Source organism: Oncorhynchus keta, chromosome 18, assembly GCF_023373465.1.
Source record: "Oncorhynchus keta strain PuntledgeMale-10-30-2019 chromosome 18, Oket_V2, whole genome shotgun sequence".
In the NCBI taxonomy this organism is placed as follows: domain Eukaryota; kingdom Metazoa; phylum Chordata; class Actinopteri; order Salmoniformes; family Salmonidae; genus Oncorhynchus; species Oncorhynchus keta.
In genome coordinates this window covers 30,833,344-30,859,857 of record NC_068438.1, presented here as the reverse complement: position 1 = coordinate 30,859,857, position 26,514 = coordinate 30,833,344, and the positions used below count along the sequence as shown (strand labels likewise).

The window sequence follows — 26,514 nt, the reverse complement described above, 5'->3', positions numbered from 1 at the left end:
CAAGCACACCACCCACGCCATCTCATATCAAACATGCCATCTCATATTAAACACCCCACCCACGCCATCTCATGTTAAACACCCCACCCACGCCGTCTCATGTTAAACACCCCACCCACGCCATCTCATATTAAACACCCCACCCACGCCATCTCATATTAAACACCCCACCCACGCCATCTCATATCAAACACACCATCCATATCAAACACGCCACCCACGCCATCTCATATCAAACATGCCACCCACGCCATCTCATATCAAACACACCATCCATATCAAACACGCCACCCACGCCATCTCATATTAAACACCCCACCCACGCCATCTCATATCAAACACACCATCCATATCAAACACGCCATCTCATATCATACACACCACCCACGCCATCCATATCAAACACATCACCCACGCTATCCATATCACCCACGCCATCTCATATCAAACACGCCATATCATATCAAACACCCCACCCACGCCATCTCATATCAAACACCCCACCCACGCCATCTCATATTAAACACCCCACCCACGCCATCTCATATCAACCTCGCCATCTTATATCAAACATCCACCCACGCCATCTCATATCAAACACACCACCCACGCCATCTCATATCAAACATCCCACCCACGCCATCTCATATCAAACACGCCATCTCATATCAAACACCCCACCCACGCCATCTCATATCAAACACCCCACCCACGCCATCTCATATTAAACTCCCCACCCACGCCATCTCATATTAAACACACCACCCACGCCATCTCATATCAAACATCCCACCCACGCCATCCATATCAAACACATCACCCACGCCATCTCATATCAACCACGCCATCTCATATCAAACACCCCACCCACGCCATCTCATATCAAACACGCCATCTCATATCAAACATCCCACCCACGCCATCTCATATCAAACACGCCATCTCATATCAAACATCCCACCCACGCCATCTCATATCAAACACACCATCCGTATCAAACACGCCACCCACGCCATCTCATATTAAACACCCCACCCACGCCATCTCATATCAAACACACCATCCATATCAAACACGCCACCCACGCCATCTCATATTAAACACCCCACCCACGCCATCTCATATTAAACACCCACCCACGCCATCTCATATCAAACACACCACCCACGCCATCTCATATCAAACACGCCATCCATATCGAACACACACGCACCCATAGCCATCTCATATCAACCACGCCATCTCATATCAAACACCCCACCCACGCCATCTCATATCAAACACCCCACCCACGCCATCTCATATCAAACACGCCATCTCATATCCAACACACCACCCACGCCATCTCATATCAAACACCCACCCACGCCATCTCATATCAAACATCCCACCCACGCCATCTCATATCAAACACGCCATCCATATCGAACACATCACCCACGCCATCTCATATCAACCACGCCATCTCATATCAAACACCCACCCACGCCATCTCATATCAAACACCCCACCCACGCCATCTCATATCAAACACGCCATCTCATATCAAACACCCCACCCACGCCATCTCATATCAAACACCCCACCCACGCCATCTCATATTAAACACCCCACCCACGCCATCTCATATCAAACACACCATCCATATCAAACACGCCACCCACGCCATCTCATATCAAACACCCCACCCACGCCATCTTATATCAAACACACCATCCTTATCAAACACGCCACCCACGCCATCTCATATCAAACACTCCACCCACGCCATCTCATATTAAACACCCCACCCACGCCATCTTATATCAAACACACCATCCATATCAAACACGCCACCTAGGCCATCTCATATCAAACACCCCACCCACGCCATCTCATATTAAACACCCCACCCACGCCATCTTATATCAAACACCCCACCCACGCCATCTCATAGCAAACACACCACCCACGCCATCTCATATCAACCACGCCATCTCATATCAAACACCCCACCCACGCCATCTCATATCAAACACCCCACCCACGCCATCTCATATCAAACACACCATCCATATCAAACACGCCACCCACGCCATCTCATATCAAACACCCCACCCACGCCATCTCATATCAAACACCCCACCCACGCCATCTCATATCAAACACCCCACCCACGCCATCTCATATCAAACACACCACCCACGCCATCTCATATCAAACACACCACCCCGCCATCTCATATCAAACATGCCATCTCATATCAAACACCCCACCCACGCCATCTCATATCAAACACCACCACGCCATCTCATATCAAACATGCCATCTCATATTAAACACCCCACCCACGCCATCTCATGTTAAACACCCCACCCACGCCATCTCATGTTAAACACCCCACCCACGCCATCTCATATTAAACACCCCACCCACGCCATCTCATATTAAACACCCCACCCACGCCATCTCATATCAAACACACCATCCATATCAAACACGCCACCCACGCCATCTCATATCAAACATGCCACCACGCCATCTCATATCAAACACACCATCCATATCAAACACGCCACCCACGCCATCTCATATTAAACACCCCACCCACGCCATCTCATATCAAACACACCATCCATATCAAACACGCCATCTCATATCATACACACCACCCACGCCATCCATATCAAACACATCACCCACGCTATCCATATCACCCACGCCATCTCATATCAAACACGCCATATCATATCAAACACCCCACCCACGCCATCTCATATCAAACACCCCACCCACGCCATCTCATATTAAACACCCCACCCACGCCATCTCATATCAACCTCGCCATCTTATATCAAACATCCCACCCACGCCATCTCATATCAAACACACCACCCACGCCATCTCATATCAAACATCCCACCCACGCCATCTCATATCAAACACGCCATCTCATATCAAACACCCCACCCACGCCATCTCATATCAAACACCCCACCCACGCCATCTCATATTAAACTCCCCACCCACGCCATCTCATATTAAACACACCACCCACGCCATCTCATATCAAACATCCCACCCACGCCATCCATATCAAACACATCACCCACGCCATCTCATATCAACCACGCCATCTCATATCAAACACCCCACCCACGCCATCTCATATCAAACACGCCATCTCATATCAAACATCCCACCCACGCCATCTCATATCAAACACGCCATCTCATATCAAACATCCCACCCACGCCATCTCATATCAAACACACCATCCGTATCAAACACGCCACCCACGCCATCTCATATTAAACACCCCACCCACGCCATCTCATATCAAACACACCATCCATATCAAACACGCCACCCACGCCATCTCATATTAAACACCCCACCCACGCCATCTCATATTAAACACCCCACCCACGCCATCTCATATCAAACACACCACCCACGCCATCTCATATCAAACACGCCATCCATATCGAACACATCACCCACGCCATCTCATATCAACCACGCCATCTCATATCAAACACCCCACCCACGCCATCTCATATCAAACACCCCACCCACGCCATCTCATATCAAACACGCCATCTCATATCAACACACCACCCACGCCATCTCATATCAAACACCCCACCCACGCCATCTCATATCAAACATCCCACCCACGCCATCTCATATCAAACACGCCATCCATATCGAACACATCACCCACGCCATCTCATATCAACCACGCCATCTCATATCAAACACCCCACCCACGCCATCTCATATCAAACACCCCACCCACGCCATCTCATATCAAACACGCCATCTCATATCAAACACCCCACCCACGCCATCTCATATCAAACACCCCACCCACGCCATCTCATATTAAACACCCCACCCACGCCATCTCATATCAAACACACCATCCATATCAAACACGCCACCCACGCCATCTCATATCAAACACCCCACCCACGCCATCTTATATCAAACACACCATCCTTATCAAACACGCCACCCACGCCATCTCATATCAAACACCCCACCCACGCCATCTCATGTTAAACACCCCACCCACGCCATCTTATATCAAACACCCCACCCACGCCATCTCATAGCAAACACACCACCCACGCCATCTCATATCAACCACGCCATCTCATATCAAACACCCCACCCACGCCATCTCATATCAACCACGCCATCTCATATCAAACACCCACCCACGCCATCTCATATCAAACACACCATCCATATCAAACACGCCACCCACGCCATCTCATATCAAACACCCCACCCACGCCATCTCATATTAAACACCCCACCCACGCCATCTCATATTAAACACCCCACCCACGCCATCTTATATCAAACACCCCACCCACGCCATCTCATAGCAAACACACCACCCACGCCATCTCATATCAACCACGCCATCTCATATCAAACACCCCACCCACGCCATCTCATATCAAACACACCATCCATATCAAACACGCCACCCACGCTATCTCATATCAAACACTCCACCCACGCCATCTCATATTAAACACCCCACCCACGCCATCTTATATCAAACACACCATCCATATCAAACACGCCACCCACGCCATCTCATATCAAACACCCCACCCACGCCATCTCATATCAAACACCCCACCCACGCCATCTCATATTAAACACCCACCCACGCCATCTTATATCAAACACCCCACCCACGCCATCTCATAGCAAACACACCACCCACGCCATCTCATATCAACCACGCCATCTCATATCAAACACCCCACCCACGCCATCTCATATCAAACACACCATCCATATCAAACACGCCACCCACGCCATCTCATATCAAACACCCCACCCACGCCATCTTATATTAAACACCCCACCCACGCCATCTCATATCAAACACCCCACCCACGCCATCTCATATCAAACACACCACCCACGCCATCTCATATCAAACACACCACCCACGCCATCTCATATCAAACATGCCATCTCATATCAAACACCCCACCCACGCCATCTCATATCAAACACACCACCCACGCCATCTCATATCAAACATGCCATCTCATATTAAACACCCCACCCACGCCATCTCATGTTAAACACCCCACCCACGCCATCTCATGTTAAACACCCCACCCACGCCATCTCATATTAAACACCCCACCCACGCCATCTCATATTAAACACCCCACCCACGCCATCTCATATCAAACACACCATCCATATCAAACACGCCATCTCATATCAAACACCCCACCCACGCCATCTCATATCAAACACACCATCCATATCAAACACGCCACCCACGCCATCTCATATCAAACACTCACCCACGCCATCTCATATTAAACACCCCACCCACGCCATCTTATATCAAACACACCATCCATATCAAACACGCCACCTAGGCCATCTCATATCAAACACCCCACCCACGCCATCTCATATTAAACACCCCACCCACGCCATCTTATATCAAACACCCCACCCACGCCATCTCATAGCAAACACACCACCCACGCCATCTCATATCAACCACGCCATCTCATATCAAACACCCACCCACGCCATCTCATATCAAACACCCCACCCACGCCATCTCATATCAAACACACCATCCATATCAAACACGCCACCCACGCCATCTCATATCAAACACCCCACCCACGCCATCTCATATCAAACACCCCACCCACGCCATCTCATATCAAACACCCCACCCACGCCATCTCATATCAAACACACCACCCACGCCATCTCATATCAAACACACCACCCACTCCATCTCATATCAAACATGCCATCTCATATCAAACACCCCACCCACCCCATCTCATATCAAGCACACCACCCACACCATCTCATATCAAACATGCCATCTCATATTAAACACCCCACCCACGCCATCTCATGTTAAACACCCCACCCACGCCGTCTCATGTTAAACACCCCACCCACGCCATCTCATATTAAACACCCCACCCACGCCATCTCATATTAAACACCCCACCCACGCCATCTCATATCAAACACACCATCCATATCAAACACGCCACCACGCCATCTCATATCAAACATGCCACCCACGCCATCTCATATCAAACACACCATCCATATCAAACACGCCACCCACGCCATCTCATATTAAACACCCCCCACGCCATCTCATATCAAACACACCATCCATATCAAACACCCCACCCACGCCATCTCATATTAAACACACCATCCATATCAAACACGCCACCCACGCCATCTCATATCAAACATGCCACCCACGCCATCTCATATCAAACACACCATCCATATCAAACACGCCACCACGCCATCTCATATTAAACACCCCACCCACGCCATCTCATATCAAACACACCATCCATATCAAACACGCCATCTCATATCATACACACCACCCACGCCATCCATATCAAACACATCACCCACGCTATCCATATCACCCACGCCATCTCATATCAAACACGCCATATCATATCAAACACCCCACCCACGCCATCTCATATCAAACACCCCACCCACGCCATCTCATATTAAACACGCCATCTCATATCAAACACCCCACCCACGCCATCTCATATCAAACACCCCACCCACGCCATCTCATATTAAACACCCCACCCACGCCATCTCATATCAAACACACCATCCATATCAAACACGCCACCCACGCCATCTCATATCAAACACCCCACCCACGCCATCTTATATCAAACACACCATCCTTATCAAACACGCCACCCACGCCATCTCATATCAAACACCCCACCCACGCCATCTCATGTTAAACACCCCACCCACGCCATCTTATATCAAACACCCCACCCACGCCATCTCATAGCAAACACACCACCCACGCCATCTCATATCAACCACGCCATCTCATATCAAACACCCCACCCACGCCATCTCATATCAACCACGCCATCTCATATCAAACACCCCACCCACGCCATCTCATATCAAACACACCATCCATATCAAACACGCCACCCACGCCATCTCATATCAAACACCCCACCCACGCCATCTCATATTAAACACCCCACCCACGCCATCTCATATTAAACACCCCACCCACGCCATCTTATATCAAACACCCCACCCACGCCATCTCATATCAACCACGCCATCTCATATCAAACACCCCACCCACGCCATCTCATATCAAACACACCATCCATATCAAACACGCCACCCACGCTATCTCATATCAAACACTCCACCCACGCCATCTCATATTAAACACCCACCCACGCCATCTTATATCAAACACACCATCCATATCAAACACGCCACCCACGCCATCTCATATCAAACACCCCCCCACGCCATCTCATATCAAACACCCCACCCACGCCATCTCATATTAAACACCCCACCCACGCCATCTTATATCAAACACCCCACCCACGCCATCTCATAGCAAACACACCACCCACGCCATCTCATATCAACCACGCCATCTCATATCAAACACCCCACCCACGCCATCTCATATCAAACACACCATCCATATCAAACACGCACCACGCCATCTCATATCAAACACCCCACCCACGCCATCTTATATTAAACACCCCACCCACGCCATCTCATATCAAACACCCCACCCACGCCATCTCATATCAAACACACCACCCACGCCATCTCATATCAAACACACCACCCACGCCATCTCATATCAAACATGCCATCTCATATCAAACACCCCCCCACGCCATCTCATATCAAACACACCACCCACGCCATCTCATATCAAACATGCCATCTCATATTAAACACCCCACCCACGCCATCTCATGTTAAACACCCCACCCACGCCATCTCATGTTAAACACCCCACCCACGCCATCTCATATTAAACACCCCACCCACGCCATCTCATATTAAACACCCCACCCACGCCATCTCATATCAAACACACCATCCATATCAAACACGCCATCTCATATCAAACACCCCACCCACGCCATCTCATATCAAACACACCATCCATATCAAACACGCCACCCACGCCATCTCATATCAAACACTCCACCCACGCCATCTCATATTAAACACCCCACCCACGCCATCTTATATCAAACACACCATCCATATCAAACACGCCACCTAGGCCATCTCATATCAAACACCCCACCCACGCCATCTCATATTAAACACCCCACCCACGCCATCTTATATCAAACACCCCACCCACGCCATCTCATAGCAAACACACCACCCACGCCACCTCATATCAACCACGCCATCTCATATCAAACACCCCCACCCACGCCATCTCATATCAAACACCCCACCCACGCCATCTCATATCAAACACACCATCCATATCAAACACGCCACCCACGCCATCTCATATCAAACACCCCACCCACGCCATCTCATATCAAACACCCCACCCACGCCATCTCATATCAAACACCCCACCCACGCCATCTCATATCAAACACACCACCCACGCCATCTCATATCAAACATGCCATCTCATATCAAACACCCCACCCACGCCATCTCATATCAAGCACACCACCCACGCCATCTCATATCAAACATGCCATCTCATATTAAACACCCCACCCACGCCATCTCATGTTAAACACCCCACCCACGCCGTCTCATGTTAAACACCCCACCCACGCCATCTCATATTAAACACCCCACCCACGCCATCTCATATTAAACACCCCACCCACGCCATCTCATATCAAACACACCATCCATATCAAACACGCCACCCACGCCATCTCATATCAAACATGCCACCCACGCCATCTCATATCAAACACACCATCCATATCAAACACGCCACCCACGCCATCTCATATTAAACACCCCACCCACGCCATCTCATATCAAACACACCATCCATATCAAACACCCCACCCACGCCATCTCATATTAAACACACCATCCATATCAAACACGCCACCCACGCCATCTCATATCAAACATGCCACCCACGCCATCTCATATCAAACACACCATCCATATCAAACACGCCACCCACGCCATCTCATATTAAACACCCCACCCACGCCATCTCATATCAAACACACCATCCATATCAAACACGCCATCTCATATCATACACACCACCCACGCCATCCATATCAAACACATCACCCACGCTATCCATATCACCCACGCCATCTCATATCAAACACGCCATATCATATCAAACACCCCACCCACGCCATCTCATATCAAACACCCCACCCACGCCATCTCATATTAAACACCCCACCCACGCCATCTCATATCAACCTCGCCATCTTATATCAAACATCCCACCCACGCCATCTCATATCAAACACACCACCCACGCCATCTCATATCAAACACACCACCCATGCCATCTCATATCAAACATCCCACCCACGCCATCTCATATCAAACACGCCATCTCATATCAAACACCCCACCCACGCCATCTCATATCAAACACCCCACCCACGCCATCTCATATTAAACTCCCCACCCACGCCATCTCATATTAAACACACCACCCACGCCATCTCATATCAAACATCCCACCCACGCCATCCATATCAAACACATCACCCACGCCATCTCATATCAACCACGCCATCTCATATCAAACACCCCACCCACGCCATCTCATATCAAACACGCCATCTCATATCAAACATCCCACCCACGCCATCTCATATCAAACACACCATCCGTATCAAACACGCCACCCACGCCATCTCATATTAAACACCCCACCCACGCCATCTCATATCAAACACACCATCCATATCAAACACGCCACCCACGCCATCTCATATTAAACACCCCACCCACGCCATCTCATATTAAACACCCCACCCACGCCATCTCATATCAAACACACCACCCACGCCATCTCATATCAACCACGCCATCTTATATCAAACACCCCACCCACGCCATCTCATAGCAAACACACCACCCACGCCATCTCATATCAAACACACCACCCACGCCATCTCATATCAAACACGCCACCCACGCCATCTCATATCAAACACCCCACCCACGCCATCTCATATCAACCACGCCATCTCATATCAAACACCCCACCCACGCCATCTCATATCAAACACACCACCCACGCCATCTCATATCAAACACACCACCCACGCCATCTCATATCAAACACACCACCCACGCCATCTCATATCAAACACGCCATCTCATATTAAACACCCCACCCACGCCATCTCATATTAAACACCCCACCCACGCCATCTCATATCAAACACGCCATCTCATATCAAACACCCCACCCACGCCATCTCATGTTAAACACCCCACCCACGCCATCTCATATTAAACACCCCACCCACGCCATCTCATATCAAACACACCATCCATATCAAACACGCCCCATCTCATATTGAACACCCCACCCACGCCATCTCATATCAAACACACCATCCATATCAAACACGCCACCCACGCCATCTCATATCAAACACGCCACCCACGCCATCTCATATCAAACACACCACCCACGCCATCCATATCAAACACATCACCCACGCCATCCATATCACCCACGCCATCTCATATCAAACACGCCATATCATATCAAACTCCCCACCCACGCCATCTCATATCAAACACACCACCCACGCCATCTCATATCAAACACACCACCCACGCCATCTCATATCAAACACACCACCCACGCCATCTCATATCAAACACACCACCCACGCCATCTCATATCAAACACACCACCCACGCCATCCCATATCAAACACCCCACGAACGCCATCCCATATCAAACACCCCACGAACGCCATCCCATATCAAACACAACATCCATATCAAACACACCACCCACACCATCTCATATTAAACACCCCACCATCTCATATCAAACACACCACCCACGCCATCTCATATCAAACACACCACCCACGCCATCTCATATCAAACACCCCACCCACGCCATCTCATATCAAACATCCCACCCACGCCATCTCATATAAAACAATCCATATCAACACCCCACCCACGCCATCTCATATCAAACACACCACCCACGCCATCTCATATCAAACACACCACCCACGCCATCTCATATTAAACACCCCACCCACGCCATCTCATAGCAAACACACCACCCACGCCATCTCATATCAAACACACCACCCACGCCATCTCATATCAAACACCCCACCCACGCCATATCATATCAAACACACCATCCATATCAAACACGCCACCCACGCCATCTCATAGCAAACACACCACCCACGCCATCTCATATCATTCACGCCATCTCATATCAAACACCCCACCCACGCCATCTTATATCAAACACCCCACCACGCCATCTCATAGCAAAACACCACCCACGCCATCTCATATCAACCACGCCATCTCATATCAAACATCCACCATCTCATATCAAACACGCCATCTCATATCAAACACGCCATCTCATATCAAACACCCCACCCACGCCATCTCATATCAAACACCCCACCCACGCCATCTCATATTAAACTCCCCACCCACGCCATCTCATATTAAACACACCACCCACGCCATCTCATATCAAACATCCCACCCACGCCATCCATATCAAACACATCACCCACGCCATCTCATATCAACCACGCCATCTCATATCAAACACCCCACCCACGCCATCTCATATCAAACACGCCATCTCATATCAAACATCCCACCCACGCCATCTCATATCAAACACACCATCCGTATCAAACATCCCACGCCATCTCATATCAACACCCCACCCACGCCATCTCATATCAAACACGCCATCTCATATCAAACATCCCACCCACGCCATCTCATATCAAACACACCATCCGTATCAAACACGCCACCCACGCCATCTCATATTAAACACCCCACCCACGCCATCTCATATCAAACACACCATCCATATCAAACACACCACCCACGCCATCCCATATCAAACACCCCACGAACGCCATCCCATATCAAACACCCCACCCACGCCATCCCATATCAAACACCCCACGAACGCCATCCCATATCAAACACAACATCCATATCAAACACACCACCCACACCATCTCATATTAAACACCCCACCCACGCCATCTCATATCAAACACACCACCCACGCCATCTCATATCAAACACACCACCCACGCCATCTCATATCAAACACCCCACCCACGCCATATCATATCAAACATCCCACCCACGCCATCTCATATAAAACACGCCATCCATATCGAACACCCCACCCACGCCATCTCATATCAAACACACCACCCACGCCATCTCATATCAAACACACCACCCACGCCATCTCATATTAAACACCCCACCCACGCCATCTCATAGCAAACACACCACCCACGCCATCTCATATCAAACACACCACCCACGCCATCTCATATCAAACACCCCACCCACGCCATATCATATCAAACACACCATCCATATCAAACACGCCACCCACGCCATCTCATAGCAAACACACCACCCACGCCATCTCATATCATTCACGCCATCTCATATCAAACACCCCACCCACGCCATCTTATATCAAACACCCCACCCACGCCATCTCATAGCAAACACACCACCCACGCCATCTCATATCAACCACGCCATCTCATATCAAACATCCCACCCACGCCATCTCATATCAAACACGCCATCTCATATCAAACACGCCATCTCATATCAAACACCCCACCCACGCCATCTCATATCAAACACCCCACCCACGCCATCTCATATTAAACTCCCCACCCACGCCATCTCATATTAAACACACCACCCACGCCATCTCATATCAAACATCCCACCCACGCCATCCATATCAAACACATCACCCACGCCATCTCATATCAACCACGCCATCTCATATCAAACACCCCACCCACGCCATCTCATATCAAACACGCCATCTCATATCAAACATCCCACCCACGCCATCTCATATCAAACACACCATCCGTATCAAACACACCACCCACGCCATCTCATATTAAACACCCCACCCACGCCATCTCATATCAAACACGCCATCCATATCAAACACGCCACCCACGCCATCTCATATTAAACACCCCACCCACGCCATCTCATATTAAACACCCCACCCACGCCATCTCATATCAAACACACCACCCACGCCATCTCATATCAACCACGCCATCTTATATCAAACACCCCACCCACGCCATCTCATAGCAAACACACCACCCACGCCATCTCATATCAAACACACCACCCACGCCATCTCATATCAAACACGCCACCCACGCCATCTCATATCAAACACCCCACCCACGCCATCTCATACAACCACGCCATCTCATATCAAACACCCCACCCACGCCATCTCATATCAAAACACCACCCACGCCATCTCATATCAAACACACCACCCACGCCATCTCATATCAAACACACCACCCACGCCATCTCATATCAAACACGCCATCTCATATCAAACACCCCACCCACGCCATCTCATATTAAACACCCCACCCACGCCATCTCATATCAAACACGCCATCTCATATCAAACACCCCACCCGCCATCTCATATTAAACACCCCACCCACGCCATCTCATATCAAACACACCATCCATATCAAACACACCACCCACGCCATCTCATATTGAACACCCCACCCACGCCATCTCATATCAAACACACCATCCATATCAAACACGCCACCCACGCCATCTCATATCAAACACGCCACCCACGCCATCTCATATCAAACACACCACCCACGCCATCCATATCAAACACATCACCCACGCCATCCATATCACCCACGCCATCTCATATCAAACACGCCATATCATATCAAACACCCCACCCACGCCATCTCATATCAAACACACCACCCACGCCATCTCATATCAAACACACCACCCACGCCATCTCATATCAAACACACCACCCACGCCATCTCATATCAAACACACCACCCACGCCATCTCATATCAAACACACCACCCACGCCATCCCATATCAAACACCCCACGAACGCCATCCCATATCAAACACCCCACCCACGCCATCTCATATCAAACACGCCGTCTCATATCAAACACAACATCCATATCAAACACACCATCCATATCAAACACACCACCCACACCATCTCATATTAAACACCCCACCCACGCCATCTCATATCAAACACACCACCCACGCCATCTCATATCAAACACACCACCCACGCCATCTCATATCAAACACCCCACCCACGCCATATCATATCAAACATCCCACCCACGCCATCTCATATAAAACACGCCATCCATATCGAACACCCCACCCACGCCATCTCATATCAAACACACCACCCACGCCATCTCATATCAAACACACCACCCACGCCATCTCATATTAAACACCCCACCCACGCCATCTCATAGCAAACACACCACCCACGCCATCTCATATCAACCACGCCATCTCATATCAAACACCCCACCCACGCCATCTCATATCAAACACGCCATCTCATAGCAAACACGCCACCCACGCCATCTCATAGCAAACACACCACCCACGCCATCTCATATCAACCACGCCATCTCATATCAAACACCCCACCCACGCCATCTTATATCAAACACCCCACCCACGCCATCTCATAGCAAACACACCACCCACGCCATCTCATATCAACCACGCCATCTCATATCAAACACCCCACCCACGCCATCTCATATCAAACACACCATCCATATCAAACACGCCACCCACGCCATCTCATATCAAACACCCCACCCACGCCATCTCATATTAAACACCCCACCCACGCCATCTCATATCAAACACCCCCATCTCATATCAAACACGCCATCTCATATCAAACACCCCACCCACGCCATCTCATATCAAACACCCCACCCACGCCATCTCATATCAAACACACCCACCCACGCCATCTCATAGCAAACACACCACCCACGCCATCTCATATTAAACACCCCACCCACGCCATCTCATATCAACCACGCCATCTCATATCAAACACCCCAACCACGCCATCTCATATCAACCACGCCATCTCATATCAAACACCCCACCCACGCCATCTCATATCAAACACACCACCCACGCCATCTCATATCAAACACACCACCCACGCCATCTCACATCAAACATGCCATCTCATATCAAACACCCCCCCACGCCATCTCATATCAACCACGCCATCTCATATCAAACACCCCACCCACGCCATCTCATATCAAACACACCACCCACGCCATCTCATATCAAACACACCACCCACGCCATCTCATATCAAACATGCCTTCTCATATTAAACACCCCACCCACGCCATCTCATATTAAACACCCCACCCACGCCATCTCATATCAAACACACCATCCATATCAAACACGCCACCCACGCCATCTCATATCATACACACCACCCACGCCATCCATATCAAACACATCACCCACGCTATCCATATCACCCACGCCATCTCATATCAAACTCCCCACCCACGCCATCTCATATCAAACACACCACCCACGCCATCTCATATCAAACACACCACCCACGCCATCTCATATCAAACACACCACCCACGCCATCCCATATCAAACACCCCACCCACGCCATCTCATATCAAACACACCATCCATATCAAACACACCATCCATATCAAACACACCACCCACGCCATCTCATATTAAACACCCCACCCACGCCATCTCATATCAAACACACCACCCACGCCATCTCATATCAAACACACCACCCACGCCATCTCATATCAAACACCCCACCCACGCCATCTCATATCAAACACCCCACCCACGCCATCCCATATCAAACACACCATCCATATCAAACACACCATCCATATCAAACACACCACCCACGCCATCTCATATTAAACACCCCACCCACGCCATCGCATATCAAAAACCCCACCCACGCCATCTCATATCAAAGACATCACCCACGCCATCTCATATCAAACACGCCATCTCATATCAAACACACCATCCATATCAAACACACCATCCATATCAAACACACCACCCACGCCATCGCATATCAAACACCCCACCCACGCCATCGCATATCAAACACACCACCCACGCCATCTCATATCAAACACACCACCCACGCCATCTCATATCAAAGACGCCATATCATATCAAACACCCCACCCACGCCATATCATATCAAACACCCCACCCACGCCATATCATATCAAACACCCCACCCACGCCATCGCATATCAAACACACCACCCACGCCATCTCATATCAAAGACGCCATATCATATCAAACACCCCACTCACGCCATCTCATATCAAACACCCCACCCACGCCATCCATATCACCCACGCCATCTCATATCAAACACCCCACCCACGCCATCTCATATCAAAACCCCACCCACACAATCTCATATCAAACACACCACCCACGCCATCCATATCAAACACGCCATATCATATCAAACACCCCACCCACGCCATCCATATCACCCACACCATCTCATATTAAACACCCCACCCACGCCATCTCATATCAAACACACCATCCATATCAAACATGCCACCCACGCCATCTCATATTAAACACCCCACCCACGCCATCTCATATCAAACACCCCACCCACGCCATCTCATATCAAACACCCCACCCACGCCATCCATATCACCCACACCATCTCATATTAAACACCCCACCCACGCCATCTCATATCAAACACACCATCCATATCAAACACGCCACCCACGCCATCTCATATTAAACACCCCACCCACGCCATCTCATATTAAACACCCCACCCACGCCATCTCATATCAAACACGCCATCCATATCAAACACGCCACCCACACCATCTCATATTAAACACCCCACCCACGCCATCTCATATCAAACACCCCACCCACGCCATCTCATATCAAACACACCACCCACGCCATCTCATATTAAACACCCCACCCACGCCATCTCATATCAAACACACCACCCACACCATCTCATATCAAAGCTTTAAGAATACCTGTTTACAGCTGGCCCATTAAAAACCCAAGAATGAAAACAATGTACACTGACTAATACCCCCCTCTCTTTTCTCTCCCTCAACCCTCTCCTTCTCTCTCCCTCAACCCTCTCCTTCTCTCTCCCTCAACTCTCCCCCTCTCTCTCCCTCTCCCCCCTCTCTCCTTCTCTTTCCCTCTCTCCTTCTCTTTCCCTCCCCCCTCTCTCTCGTTCTCTTTCTCTCCCCCCTCTCTCTCCTCTCTCCCTCCCCATCTCTCTCCCTCCCCCTCTCTCTCCCTCTTTCTCCCTGCCTCTCTCTTTCTCCCTCTCTCTCACCCCCTCTCCAGGAGCAGGTAGTGGAGAGCACTCCTGAGCCAGAGCAGGCCACACCCACTTCTGCCTCTGACGCTAAGGAGCCCCGCCCGGCCAACACCCCTGCAGTCGAAGAGGTGGATGAGACGTGGGAGGAGAAGGAGGACAAACTGGATGCAGAGAATATCGAACCCAAGCCCGAGGATCTGAAGTACCAATACAAAGAGGGTGGGTTCTGAACCTTGGCCCGGAGATGCCCTATAACATTTCTGTACTTAGAAATGTTATCCTCTTAATGTTACCCTCTACACCTTATCTCACAAGATCTGCGTGTCAGTCAAGTGAGGATGCAAAGTTTCACTTTATTGGAAATGCTTTGTCAGAGCACGAGTCATAAAGTCCCATTTGACATCAATATATGATTTTTAGAAGTGAAACGGAGTAATACTCAGTTCAGATGACAGACTATATACCCCAACTCTACCAACCTAAACCCTGAACACTATACTGATGAAAACTCACATAAATGTGATTCATCTATAATTCCTTGTTCCTCTCCATCAGAACTATGTCGGCCTATAGACCCAGAGGAGAAGAAGAGGTATGACAGGGACTTCCTGCTGGGCTTCCAGTTCATCAGTGCCGCCATGTCCAAGCCTGAGGGCCTGCCTCAGATCAGTGACGTGGTGCTGGACAAGGTACAGTACAACACTCTGTCCCCTGCTGGACTGGAGGAACCACTGCACGGTCCATTCGAGAATATAATTTTTTTATTCAGATAGACCACTTGTGTCCGTCATTCTTTCTCTTCTGTCCTTGTTCGGTCATTCTTTCTCTCCAGGCGAATAAGGCCCCTCTCCGCCAGCTGGACCCCAGCCGTTTGCCAGGGATGAACATGGGCCCCGACTTCACACCGTCGTTTGCCAACCTGGGCAGGCCTGGAATGGGAGGAGGTGGAGGTGGCCACAGAGGAGGGCCAGTGAGTTATCATGAAAAACTGTCAATCTTCTCAAAGACTACACTCAGATTCTGAAACTCTGGGATTATATTTAAAAAATGTTGACTGAATTTCTTTCCTTTTCCCTTCCCTCCTCTCCTCCAGCCCTCTGGTATGGGTGGTGGAGGACCGCGTCGCTCCCAACAGGGTCAGCGTAAGGAGCCCAGGAGGATCATCAACATCTCTTCGTCTCTGACGGAAGACGTGAAGCTCAACAAGGCTGAGAAGGCCTGGAAGCCCGCTGTCAAGAAGGCTACCAGTGGGCAAGCTGCTCCTGAGGAGGAGAGCGACGACTCGGAACAGGCCAAGACCCAGGAGCTGTTCAAGAGGGTCCGTAGTATCCTGAACAAGCTGACCCCTCAGATGTTCCAACAGCTGATGAAGCAGGTCACAGAGCTGACCATCGATACAGAGGAGAGGCTGAAGGGAGTGATAGATCTGATCTTTGAGAAGGCCATCTCTGAACCCAACTTCTCCGTGGCCTACGCCAACATGTGCCGCTGCCTTATTGGGGTGAGTGACTCTGAAGGGTGTGTGTCTGTTTGTGTGTGTACATCTAGTGTGCTGGTCTTGATTCGGTGCTGACCTCTGTTCTGTGCCACGTTTCTGAGTGGTGCCATTACACACTCATGATGTCTCCTCTCACGTTCCGTTCCCTCTTATGCTTTATGTGACGTCTGCAAAGCTTTCCAACCGTGGCCTAAATGTTTGTGTTTTTCTGTTCCTCTCGTCAGCTCAAAGTCCCCACCACAGACAAGCCGGGAGTCACTGTGAATTTCCGCAAGCTGCTTCTGAACCGCTGTCAGAAGGAGTTTGAGAAGGACAAGGACGATGATGTCATCTTTGAGAAGAAGCAGAAAGAGCTGGACGCTGCAGCCACGGTACGAGCTGTGCTCTCAGTGACCAATTAAAATGTCCTTCTCACACACTTTGTTTTTGTTTCTGTATGCGTCAGTTGACCATCTGTCTGATATGCCTCCCTCCCCCTACTTCCTGTTACATCACTTCCTGTCTGAAGGAGGAGAAGGATCGCCTGAAGGCAGAGCTGGAGGAGGCCAAAGACAAGGCGCGGCGGCGGTCGCTAGGCAACATCAAGTTCATTGGTGAGCTATTCAAGCTGAAGATGCTGACGGAGGCCATCATGCATGACTGCATCGTCAAGCTGCTGAAGAACCACGATGAGGAGTCACTAGAGTGCCTCTGTAGACTCTTGTCAACTATAGGCAAGGACCTGGACTTTGAAAAGGCAAAGGTAACGCTGTACCAGTGTCACTAACAGACACGCATCGTTTAGAACACTTATGCCAAATCATTTCTGAGAATCAGATTTACACACAAACACATACACACTAACTTGCCTGTCTCTCTTTCTGTAGCCACGTATGGACCAGTACTTTGCCCAGATGGACAAGATCATCAAGGAGAAGAAGACATCGTCCAGAATCCGCTTCATGCTGCAGGACGTACTGGATCTCAGGAGGGTAATACCTCGTAACACACACACACCACCCACCAGTGTCTGGGGAATGCTTTAGCCCCCTCACCTAAACCTTTTGGTAATCTCTAATCTAATCTGACTGACCCTTGTCCTCTGGTTGTTGTGTATCCAAGCATATCAGTAAACACTATGGGTCAAAGTACCATAGACAGAATATTCTCCCCTAACCCCACATTACCTCTGAATTTACCCATGACCCAAAATCACCTCTGACCCCTCATGTCCTTTACAAGCCCTCTATATGCATGCAGGTGTAGTGTATAATAGTGGGTTGTGTTGTTTTGTGTGTTGGCGTTTTACTGGCCCATAGACACCCTCACTAGTCTGTGTGGGTGTCGAGGGTTCTGAAGTGGGCTCAGAGGGAGACACTGTCAGATCTTTAATACAGGGAGGCTCCCGAGCTGGGCCCTTGGTGCCATAAACTGAGACTGGAGTCAGTCTGCACCCTGCAGCCAATCCCTTCCCTCCAAGCCACTGTAAACGACTCCCTCCTCTCCATGTCATTCACCATCTAGATGTTTACCTCCCTTCTAAATGGATGTGTCCCTTGATGTTCACATAAACTACTTATCCATGCCTAGTAGGCTTGGGCAGTATCCAGATTGTCCTACCTTCATAATGACCGAGTGCCATACTGGGATATTCGGTAATACCTACGCTGAACACAAGGGGCACTATTTTCAATCCAAAGGTTAGCAATGCTAACAAGTACATGTAAAATCTAACGAACGCATGCAAACATTTTATACAGTCTCTTGACAAACTTTGCAGGACAGACATCCCACTCATAAAGTTATACAAGTAACTGAAAAATGTTAGTCTGCTGCACACGCAAAATAAATATTGAACGGAAGGGATTCTCTAATTGCAAGAAGCTAACCACTTAGCTAGATAACTTGGTACTAAATTAGTAAACCAAATACACAACTGCAGAGCATTTAGCACATTTTAGACGGTTAACTTAATAGTTCTAAGATATTTAGTTGTGAATTCCATACTATAACAAGATCACCTGGCGCGGGCTGCAGTTAATCCCAAGACTACTGGTAAAGCTTCGTAATGAAATAACAAGATCCGCGTTATCTCCCAAATTGCACAAGTTGACTGCAGGTATTTACTTAAGTAGCTACAAATATTCAAATGAATAAAAAATCATGTCAAATAAATAGTTTGTGGTATTGACAGTGTTGAAAAACATCCCGTGGGTATTTCCAAGCCTCATGCCTATGCCCCATTCACTAAGTTTTCAGTGATTCACAAACTCACATTTCTTACTTTATTTGAAAATTACTAGTTACTAAGGACATACAGGTATGGATCTGTAGCCTATGCCTCTATGGTTTCCCGTAATGCAGTTTACCAGAAAAAATAAAAGCTGGACTGTTCCACTTTAACTAGTTTAGTATCCAGTGACTTTTCTGAGAAAATGTTTGCAGAGCCTGTGTGTTTGTGTGTCTCTTCTACAGTGACTTGCGGTATGGTGAGAGCAGGGATGTGGTGTTACACTGGATCCTGTATCCTCACTAATGTCTTCTCCCTGTACAACACAGATCATGTAGGTGTGTGTGAGGAGGTTTCCTACATGTTCAGACAGGGTTCCAACATGTGCACCACATAACTACCTTATAGGATCTCTATGGTTCCACCCCCATTAAGTGTCTTACCAAAGCAGCAGTTGGGATGTTTCACAAGAGCTGATCAGCTGCACTCAGTCAGCACACTGACCCCTGCTGTTTACTGGGAAAACACTCTAGTTTCAGTTTCCATTCTCTGGAAAAGCTGACAACGGGGTCAAGTTAGGGCAAGGCATCTCTCCCGCTCTTTCTATAGCCTGGTTGTCACCCATTTATGTCTTAGTTTATTGACTAAGTAACCTTTGCCTGGAAAGAGATATGGAGTGTTAAGAGTACGCCACACTTTTCCATCTAACTCCAATCCTCAGTTAAAGTATATTACTGTTCTCACTCTAGGGCTCACCCCATTTAGTCGACTGGTCCAATGTTTGGTCCATAATATTACTGTTCTCACTCTAGGGCTCACCCCATTTAGTCGACTGGTCCAATGTTTGGTCCATAATATTACTGTTCTCACTCTAGGGCTCACCCCATTTAGTCGACTGGTCCAATGTTTGGTCCATAATATTACTGTTCTCACTCTAGGGCTCACCCCATTTAGTCGACTGGTCCAATGTTTGGTCCATAATATTACTGTTCTCACTCTAGGGCTCACCCCATTTAGTCGACTGGTCCAATGTTTGGTCCATAATATTACTGTTCTCACTCTAGGGCTCACCCCATTTAGTCGACTGGTCCAATGTTTGGTCCATAATATTACTGTTCTCACTCTAGGGCTCACCCCATTTAGTCGACTGGTCCAATGTTTGGTCCATAATATTACTGTTCTCACTCTAGGGCTCACCCCATTTAGTCGACTGGTCCAATGTTTGGTCCATAATATTACTGTTCTCACTCTAGGGCTCACCCCATTTAGTCGACTGGTCCAATGTTTGGTCCATAATATTACTGTTCTCACTCTAGGGCTCACCCCATTTAGTCGACTGGTCCAATGTTTGGTCCATAATATTACTGTTCTCACTCTAGGGCTCACCCCATTTAGTCTGGTCCAATGTTTGGTCCATAATATTACTGTTCTCACTCTAGGGCTCACCCCATTTAGTCGACTGGTCCAATGTTTGGTCCATAATATTACTGTTCTCACCCCATTTAGTCGACTCCAATGTTTGGTCCATAATATTACTGGGCTCACCCCATTTAGTCGACTGGTCCAATGTTTGGTCCATAATATTACTGTTCTCACTCTAGGGCTCACCCCATTTAGTCGACCCCCATAATATTACTGTTCTCACTCTAGGCTCACCCCATTTGGACTGGTCCATTGTTTGGTCCATAATATTACTGTTCTCACTTAGGGCTCACCCCATTTAGTCGACTGGTCCAATGTTTGGTCCATAATATTACTGTTCTCACTCTAGGGCTCACCCCATTTAGTCGACTGGTCCATTGTTTGGTCCATAATATTACTGTTCTCACTCTAGGGCTCACCCCATTTAGTCGACTGGTCCAATGTTTGGTCCATAATATTACTGTTCTCACTCTAGGGCTCACCCCATTTAGTCGACTGGTCCAATGTTTGGTCCATAATATTACTGTTCTCACTCTAGGCTCACCCCATTTAGTCGACTGGTCCAATGTTTGGTCCATAATGTTCTCACTCTAGGTCCATTTATACTGGTCCAATGTTTGGTCCATAATATTACTGTTCTCACTCTAGGGCTCACCCCATTTAGTCGACTGGTCCAATGTTTGGTCCATAATATTACTGTTCTCACTTAGGGCTCACCCCATTTAGTCGACTGGTCCAATGTTTGGTCCATAATATTACTGTTCTCACCCCATTTAGTCGACTGGTCCAATGTTTGGTCCATAATATTACTGTTCTCACTCTAGGGCTCACCCCATTTAGTCGACTGGTCCAATGTTTGGTCCATAATATTACTGTTCTCACTCTAGGGCTCACCCCATTTAGTCGACTGGTCCAATGTTTGGTCCATAATATTACTGTTCTCACTCTAGGGCTCACCCCATTTAGTCGACTGGTCCAATGTTTGGTCCATAATATTACTGTTCTCTAGGCTCACCTTTAGGGCTCACCCTGTTCTCACTCTATTTTTAGTCGACTGGTCCAATGTTTGGTCCATAATATTACTGTTCTCACTCTAGGGCTCACCCCATTTAGTCGACTGGTCCAATGTTTGGTCCATAATATTACTGTTCTCACTCTAGGGCTCACCCCATTTAGTCGACTGGTCCAATGTTTGGTCCATAATATTACTGTTCTCACTCTAGGGCTCACCCCATTTAGTCGACTGGTCCAATGTTTGGTCCATAATATTACTGTTCTCACTCTAGGGCTCACCCCATTTAGTCGACTGGTCCAATGTTTGGTCCATAATATTACTGTTCTCACTCTAGGGCTCACCCCATTTAGTCGACTGGTCCAATGTTTGGTCCATAATATTACTGTTCTCACTCTAGGGCTCACCCCATTTAGTCGACTGGTCCAATGTTTGGTCCATAATATTACTGTTCTCACTCTAGGGCTCACCCCATTTAGTCGACTGGTCCAATGTTTGGTCCATAATATTACTGTTCTCACTCTAGGGCTCACCCCATTTAGTCGACTGGTCCAATGTTTGGTCCATAATATTACTGTTTCACTCTAGGGCTCACCCCATTTAGTCGACTGGTCCAATGTTTGGTCCATAATATTACTGTTCTCACTCTAGGGCTCACCCCATTTAGTCGACTGGTCCAATGTTTGGTCCATAATATTACTGTTCTCACTCTAGGGCTCACCCCATTTAGTCGACTGGTCCAATGTTTGGTCCATAATATTACTGTTCTCACTCTAGGGCTCACATTTAGTTTGTTTGGTCCATAATATTACTGTTCTCACTCTAGGGCTCACCCCATTTAGTCGACTGGTCCAATGTTTGGTCCATAATAATGTTTGGTCCATAATACTGTTCTCACTCTAGGGCTCACCCCATTTAGTCGACTGGTCCAATGTTTGGTCCATAATATTACTGTTCTCACTCTAGGGCTCACCCCATTTAGTCGACTGGTCCAATGTTTGGTCCATAATATTACTGTTCTCACTCTAGGGCTCACCCCATTTAGTCGAGGTTTGGTCCATAATATTACTGTTCTCACCTCCCCCATTTAGTCGACTGGTCCAATGTTTGGTCCATAATATTACTGTTCTCACTCTAGGGCTCACCCCATTTAGTCGACTGGTCCAATGTTTGGTCCATAATATTACTGTTCTCACTCTAGGGCTCACCCCATTTAGTCGACTGGTCCAATGTTTGGTCCATAATATTACTGTTCTCACTCTAGGGCTCACCCCATTTAGTCGACTGGTCAATGTTTGGTCCATAATATTACTGTTCTCACATTAGGGCTCACCCCATTTAGTCGACTGGTCCAATGTTTGGTCCATAATATTACTGTTCTCACTCTAGGCTCACCCCATTTAGTCGACTGGTCCAATGTTTGGTCCATAATATTACTGTTCTCACTCTAGGGCTCACCCCATTTAGTCGACTGGTCCAATGTTTGGTCCATAATATTACTGTTCTCACTCTAGGGCTCACTTTAGGACTGGTCCAATGTTTGGTCCATAATATTACTGTTCTCACTCTAGGGCTCACCCCATTTAGTCGACTGGTCCAATGTTTGGTCCATAATATTACTGTTCTCACTCTAGGGCTCACCCCATTTAGTCGACTGGTCCAATGTTTGGTCCATAATATTACTGTTCTCACTCTAGGGCTCACCCCATTTAGTCGACTGGTCCAATGTTTGGTCCATAATATTACTGTTCTCACTCTAGGGCTCACCCCATTTAGTCGACTGGTCCAATGTTTGGTCCATAATATTACTGTTCTCACTCTAGGGCTCACCCCATTTAGTCGACTGGTCCAATGTTTGGTCCATAATATTACTGTTCTCACTCTAGGGCTCACCCCATTTAGTCGACTGGTCCAATGTTTGGTCCATAATATTACTGTTCTCACTCTAGGGCTCACCCCATTTAGTCGACTGGTCCAATGTTTGGTCCATAATATTACTGTTCTCACTCTAGGCTCACCCCATTTAGTCGACTGGTCCAATGTTTGGTCCATAATATTACTGTTCTCACTCTAGGGCTCACCCCATTTAGTCGACTGGTCCAATGTTTGGTCCATAATATTACTGTTCTCACTCTAGGGCTCACCCCATTTAGTCGACTGGTCCAATGTTTGGTCCATAATATTACTGTTCTCACTGGTCACCCCATTTAGTTTCCAATGTTTGTCCATAATATTACTGTTCTCACTCTAGGGCTCACCCCATTTAGTCGACTGGTCCAATGTTTGGTCCATAATATTACTGTTCTCACTCTAGGGCTCACCCCATTTAGTCGACTGGTCCAATGTTTGGTCCATAATATTACTGTTCTCACTCTAGGGCTCACCCCATTTAGTCGACTGGTCCAATGTTTGGTCCATAATATTACTGTTCTCACTCTAGGGCTCACCCCATTTAGTCGACTGGTCCAATGTTTGGTCCATAATATGTTTGGTCCATTTATATTACCATAATTCTGTTCTCACTCTAGGGCTCACCCCATTTAGTCGACTGGTCCAATGTTTGGTCCATAATATTACTGTTCTCACTCTAGGGCTCACCCCATTTAGTCGACTGGTCCAATGTTTGGTCCATAATATTACTGTTCTCACTCTAGGGCTCACCCCATTTATGTTTGTTTGGTCCATAATATTACTGTTCTCACTCTAGGGCTCACCCCATTTAGTCGACTGGTCCAATGTTTGGTCCATAATATTACTGTTCTCACTCTAGGGCTCACCCCATTTAGTCGACTGGTCCAATGTTTGGTCCATAATATTACTGTTCTCACTCTAGGGCTCACCCCATTTAGTCGACTGGTCCAATGTTTGGTCCATAATATTAGTCGACTGGTCCATAATATTACTGTTCTCACTCTAGGGCTCACCCCATTTAGTCGACTGGTCCAATGTTTGGTCCATAATATTACTGTTCTCACTCTAGGGCTCACCCCATTTAGTCGACTGGTCCATTGTTTGGTCCATAATATTACTGTTCTC

General features: G+C 48.1%; 1 protein-coding gene across 1 annotated transcript in view; it reads left to right on the top strand.

Annotated features, from left to right (window-relative positions):
• The window catches only part of LOC118397552 (eukaryotic translation initiation factor 4 gamma 1-like), a 97,567-nt gene that overhangs the window by 47,949 nt on the left and 23,104 nt on the right, over nt 1-26,514 (top strand). Inside the window, 7 exon segments of the mRNA XM_052467895.1 lie at nt 17,364-17,556; nt 17,893-18,026; nt 18,170-18,307; nt 18,431-18,838; nt 19,060-19,206; nt 19,344-19,577; nt 19,702-19,806. Of these exon segments, the coding sequence (XP_052323855.1) occupies nt 17,364-17,556; nt 17,893-18,026; nt 18,170-18,307; nt 18,431-18,838; nt 19,060-19,206; nt 19,344-19,577; nt 19,702-19,806 (1,359 nt within the window).